The sequence below is a fragment of the Arachis ipaensis genome, chromosome B06 (assembly GCF_000816755.2).
Source record: "Arachis ipaensis cultivar K30076 chromosome B06, Araip1.1, whole genome shotgun sequence".
NCBI lineage: Eukaryota > Viridiplantae > Streptophyta > Magnoliopsida > Fabales > Fabaceae > Arachis > Arachis ipaensis.
In genome coordinates, this window is record NC_029790.2 from 130600386 (window position 1) to 130606270 (window position 5885).

The 5885-nt window shown below is 31.6% G+C and overlaps 1 protein-coding gene across 1 annotated transcript; it reads right to left on the minus strand.

Annotated features, from left to right (window-relative positions):
* LOC107605362 (G-type lectin S-receptor-like serine/threonine-protein kinase SD2-5) lies at positions 1243-4230 on the minus strand. Its single transcript, XM_016307223.2, is given in 2 exon segments — positions 1243-3556; positions 3559-4230. Coding segments are annotated over 2 exon segments (2388 nt in total). The 5' UTR covers positions 3770-4230; the 3' UTR covers positions 1243-1379.

A 5885-nucleotide genomic window follows, 5' to 3' on the forward strand; every position in this document is an offset into this window, starting at 1 on the left:
AACTTTTAAATTAATAAAGAATAAAGTATATTTTTATTTTTGAAGTTTGTTAAAAAAAATTTAAATATTTTTAAATTTTATGTTATTTTAATTGTTCCAAAAAATTTTAAGCATCTAGTGGCTAATTTTTTAAAAAATTTAGGATTAATTTAACAATAATTCACAAGAACAACCTTCAAGGCTTCAACACAAGTAAATCAGACATAGTTGTCATGTATTATTATCGAATTAGTCTTAAACTTTCTAAAAATTTAGTTATAAGGGATATATTTGATTCAAATAAAAAAATTCAAAAACAAAATTGAAATAAAATAAATTTAAAAATATTTTTAAAAATTTTGACAAATTTTAGAGATAAAAATTATACTTTACAGCCTGATTAGAAACTTTTAATAGTATATAGGAATTGAATTCTAATATTTGGAATGAATTAGTAAAACTATAAAATTGAATTGAATTCCAGTATTTAGAATGCTTAACAAATAAAAAGTTTTATAATAGATAACTTTTATTTTTTATTAATATAATATCATATTTAAATAATAAAATATTCAGATGTATTGACAAATATTTAATGTCATTAATCTAAATTAAACACATAAAATCTATATGTGTGAATAATTTTTATAGATTTACATAATAGACCCTTTCAAAATATATATATATTAAGTGACTTGAAGAAAAAAGAAGGGAAAGAAAGAGAATGGTAAGAGAAGAAAGGGTGATGGTGTAGGACGCTAGAGAGGAAGAAAGGTATGAGATGATGGGCATGAAAGTGGGGATGCATATACGGCGTCGTTTTGGTCATTAAAGATTAATTTGTCCTTCAACAATTTGTTCTCCATCCACTTCAACAACTGTAACGACATCACTCTCCACCCCTCCACCTCAGCAATTTCCATTACTGTTTTGAGTACCAATTCCACGGAAGGATTTAATTATCACGGAATTTACATGGTGAGGGATCGAAATGTATTTTCCAATTTTAAGGGACTAAAATGTCTGCGTCTTAAAAGGTTAGGGACCTATTTGTCCTTTACCCTATTTTTTATCCTGGTTTACGGAACATGTCTATATAACACATCAAACTATTGATTTTTTTTATTAAGTGTCAATTAGAATTGATAGATATTTTTTTTGTTCGGACCTCGTTATATTTTGGAGTAATTATTAGGGGTCGTTAGAATTTTTCTCTATTTTTATTATTTTTTATATATATTGACTAAATTACTGCATAAAATAATATGTGCAAAGTCTGCACAAGTAACTACTTATCTAACCGTCTACAACTGACACCTTTTTCATTTAACACCTCAAAAACAAAAAGGTTATGAAAAGAGAGAAACAAAAAAAAAAGGTAGAATTATAGTGTTATCTACTTATCTTGGCCCTGAAAGTTGAACCCCACGGAGAAAAGCTTCAGTGTTAGTATCTGATGGTGCTGATGAAGAAGTTCCAGCCTCACTAGTTGACATAGAAAAAGGAATTGAGTGAATGTTAGATCCTAATGGAGAAAATCTTGATGGTGGCTTAGGAACAGTGCAAAGACCTTCAAGCATTTGCACAACTTTGCTCATTGAAGGCCTTAGATTCATGTCTTCTTGTATGCACCACAATGCAACTTTGATTGCAATGTCTACCCTCTCATCATCTTCATATGCTTTCAATTCTGAATCAACAATGTCTCTTAGTTTCCCTTCTTCCATCATCTTGAATGTAAAATATGGGAAATAGGATTTCTCCGAGCTTTCGGCCGGATCATAGTTTTTCCGGCCGCCAATTATCTCTAACAAAACCATACCATAGCTGTATACATCACTCTTCTCTGATATGGCGTAGTTTGTTATCCACTCAGGGGCGAGATACCCTCGAGTCCCCCTTAGTGTTGTGAAAACATGGCTTTGTTCGCGCGTCATGAGCTTAGCTAGACCAAAATCTGAAACTTTGGCATTGAAGTTCTCATCTAGAAGCACATTTTCTGGTTTGATATCACAATGAACAATCTTTGAGTCACAATCTTCATGAAGGTATGCGAGTCCTTTCGCAGTTCCAAGCGCTATATTGAACCTTGTGTCCCAATCCAATGAAAATTCTGCATTGTTTTTGTTGAATATCCATTTATCCAAGGAGCCATTAGCCATGTACTCATAAGCAAGAAGCCGGTGAGTTCCTTCGGCGCAAAATCCTTTAAGCCGAACCAGATGGTGATGATGAATGCTACCAATTATGCTAACTTCAGCTCTGAACTCTCTCTTCCCCTGGCCAATTCCTTCCAACTTTTTCACAGCTAGTTCTGTTCCATTTGGTAGGACTCCTTTGTAAACCGAGCCGAAACCCCCTTGCCCAAGCTTCTCAGAGAAGTTATTAGTCGCGATTTCAAGATCATTGTAGCCAGAGCGAATTGGCATGCCAGTTAAGTTCTCCAAGAAAGTGTCACCATCCGAATTCTCTTGGGGAGTCTCGGCTGAATGTTCACTTTTCTTGTAGTATCTTAGGCCAAGAAAGATCATACCAGAAATAACAAGCAATGTTAAAACCACAATTATCACAACAATCACGGTTTGCTTATTACTATTTCCACCATCACCTTTGTCAGTGCCACCATCCCTGGAGACCTTAATGTAAGAGACAAAACCAGTATCCTTATCGGACTTCTCAAAGCTTCCAATCCAATCCAATAGAAAACAACTTCTTGAACTTTCTTGGAAGAACATAGCAAGGCATGAACAATTTTCACTGCAGGAAGTCTTGCAACCAATCAGATCAGTTCTCGAAAAGGGTGGAAGGAACCCGAGCGCAAAGTAGTTTAGTCCATCGTCCGCCTTAACTAGCTCAATTGCACCTTTCGAGTTACAAGGAGAGGCAAAACCCGGTTTGCAATTAGGCCTAGAGCTTAGAACAGAAGGACAGCTGCACTTTCTGTCACCGGTGCATAAATTGTAGGGATCACAAGGCTCCGGTGTGCTGCAAGAATATTCTGGAATTCTTCTTGGCGCGACGCCATCCAATCCTTGATTTTGGAGACTGTAGAATGTGATAATACCATCACTTCCCAACACTGCAGTCCAAGTATCATTCACAGCCTCATTATCTTTGAAAACAAATTCCCACAACAATGACTTATTCTTGTCATAGAACCTCCAAGAATTCGCAACAATGGTTGCCGAAGCCACCTCATTGCCACCTCTATTGACGATTCTGCGGCTATCACTCTGCATAGACCAATATGGCATTGGTTGCAGAGTTTGTAACACGGCCGAAAGAGTGACATCACCGGACGTTCCAATCTCAAGAACATAGGTAAAGTTGTTAGAATCAGGCTCACTAACAAGTTTCATTCCCTTATGGAATTCCTGCATTGGAAGCAATGTATCGGTCGGATCATCGAAGCTCTGCCAAATCACTTCACTATCATTACTCCCAATCAAAACCAAATTCCCAGTGTCCTTCAATTCCATTGAAGAAACCCCTTTCCCACCTGTGTCACTAGACCAAACAATTTTCCCCCCTTTCTGCAAAAAAGCATTACCCTTCTCATCAAACACAAATCTATCAGTTGGGTTCGATCAAACCCAAAGGTGAATTCTTTATTGTTGGAAACAAGAAACTTTCCATCCCTATCTACCCAATTCATTTGAGAACCTTCTAGACCTGGAAATACCTTTCCTACCCTTTGAATACTAGCAAACACAATCTCACACTGTAGAAGGATACCCAAACAGAAGAAGGTATCCATATTAACATTGAATTGAGACCAATTTTTTGCCATGAACTTGTCCTACGACTGCTATCCAAAAACCTAATGTCTAACAAATAACTCTCTTTGTTGAAGCTATGAAATTCAATGATAATGCTGAGATTATTATATAACAAGGTTCAAAAGATAAAGAACATAAATGTGTTCTACTCTAACCACTTACCAGGAACATGCTACAGGATATGTTCTAAGCTGAATTTTTCTTACTTTGAGAAGGAAAAAACAAATTAAAAGGTGGAAACTATGAAAAGAAGCTTTTAAAAGATAAGTAGTACTAAATTACATTGTTGACCAGGGAAATTGACCAACAAAAAGGTTTACCTTAGTTTCATGAGTCTTGATTTCATACCTGAAAACATTGATAAAATTCAGGTTTTTTTTTAAAAAAAAAAATCTTGAGATGAAGAAAGAAAGAGAACAGGAAAGAAGGAATTCAAACTGTGAGCTGGAAGGATGAGCACCGTGTGGTTTTTGGGAGTTATTAACAGAAAAATGTGTCAAAGTAAATCTTTAAAAAATTTTTTTCTAAATTTAAGAGTGAGATTTGAATTTAAGTGAGTATGAAAAAATTATATCATTTGAATTATAACTAAGATAAAAAAAATTTAAGGAAAGAAATAGAAAGAAAAGAAAGGAAAGAAAAGAAATTGAGTGAATTTTTATTTTCTTTAGATGTGTTTGAATAGAAGGAAATTAAGAAAGAAAGAAATGTTATAAAAAGACAATTTTATTCCTATATTATAAAATATATTGAAAAAGTGAAGGGATAACATTAGAAGTAGATAGAGAAACATTAGTTTTCTCTCTATTTTCTTTTCAATGTTGAAAAGAAAAAAAATTGGTGGATCCCACCAGTTTTTTTCCTTTCATTTTTTTTTTTTTCTAATTTTCCTTCCCAACCAAACAAAAAAAATAATCATTTTCCTTTTTATTTTCTTTCTTTCTTTTTCTTTCCTTCCATTTTCCTCTCAAACAAGCATAGTGTAAATAAACAATAATAAAACCCCAATTTAGACGTATTTAATTTGCTTTCAACTTTTTCCCATCTCATTTGAAAGGAGAGGGAATTGAGAACTTGGGAAATGAAATAGAAAGTGGTGTTTACTATTTCTACCTCAAGTCCTCAACTCATACAACACGTTTGCCATTATATAATAAATTTAGGACATTATTGATATTTGAATTTAATTTTGATGTATATTATACAATAATTTTATTATTATTTTTTATATTAATTATATAAATAATTATATAAAAAATTAAATATAATTGAATAATTATATAAAATATTTTATATTATTAATATATTAAAATTAAATTCTTGATATTTTTTGTAAAAGTTATGCAAAATTTTTTTTGGTATCATTGGTTAAATATTTTTGTGGTTTACATATCTACTCCTACATAATTTCATGATCAACGATAAAAATTATTAAATTAACATATAACAATGTTATGTAAAATTTTTACATGTAAAAATTCGTTCCCAGTTTTAATACTATTCATTTCGTTAAGAGATAGTGGGAGAATATTTTAAGTTTTTAGCACTTATTATGTTTTACACTAATTTATCACTTTTATTTTTGGAATAATATAATGTATATTTTAAATTTAAACACTTTTTTCTTTATCCCTAAATTTTAGTGGTATCAAATCCACATCTACTTTTGGATAAAGAATATTAAGATTACTAAAGAATAGTGTTAGCTAACACAAATTAATACATTGTTAATGATTCACGTTATGCATTCTTTTTGAATGGGAACTTAAGATTTTCTTCTTTTGAAGGCATTTCAATCGTTTCAAATAAATGTTTTTTATTTAGACCGAATGGTAGTTGAATTAGTTTGTCGAAATTTAATCGTGTTTTCTATTGATATATCTCTTTTAGATTTGTTATCATTCAAACACTGTTTCAGTCAAAAGATGAACTAATTTACCCAATTAAAAAAAAAACGCGCAATGTAGCGCCTCTCTTGTAGTGGATTTTATCTATTTATATTTTAATTCAATTTTAAAAATAATATTTTAAAACAAATTTATTTTTGAAATAAAATAAATAAATAAAATTCAAGTACAGTTAATTTTATGTAAAATTGATAATTAAAAATTGTTAAATAAATTAATA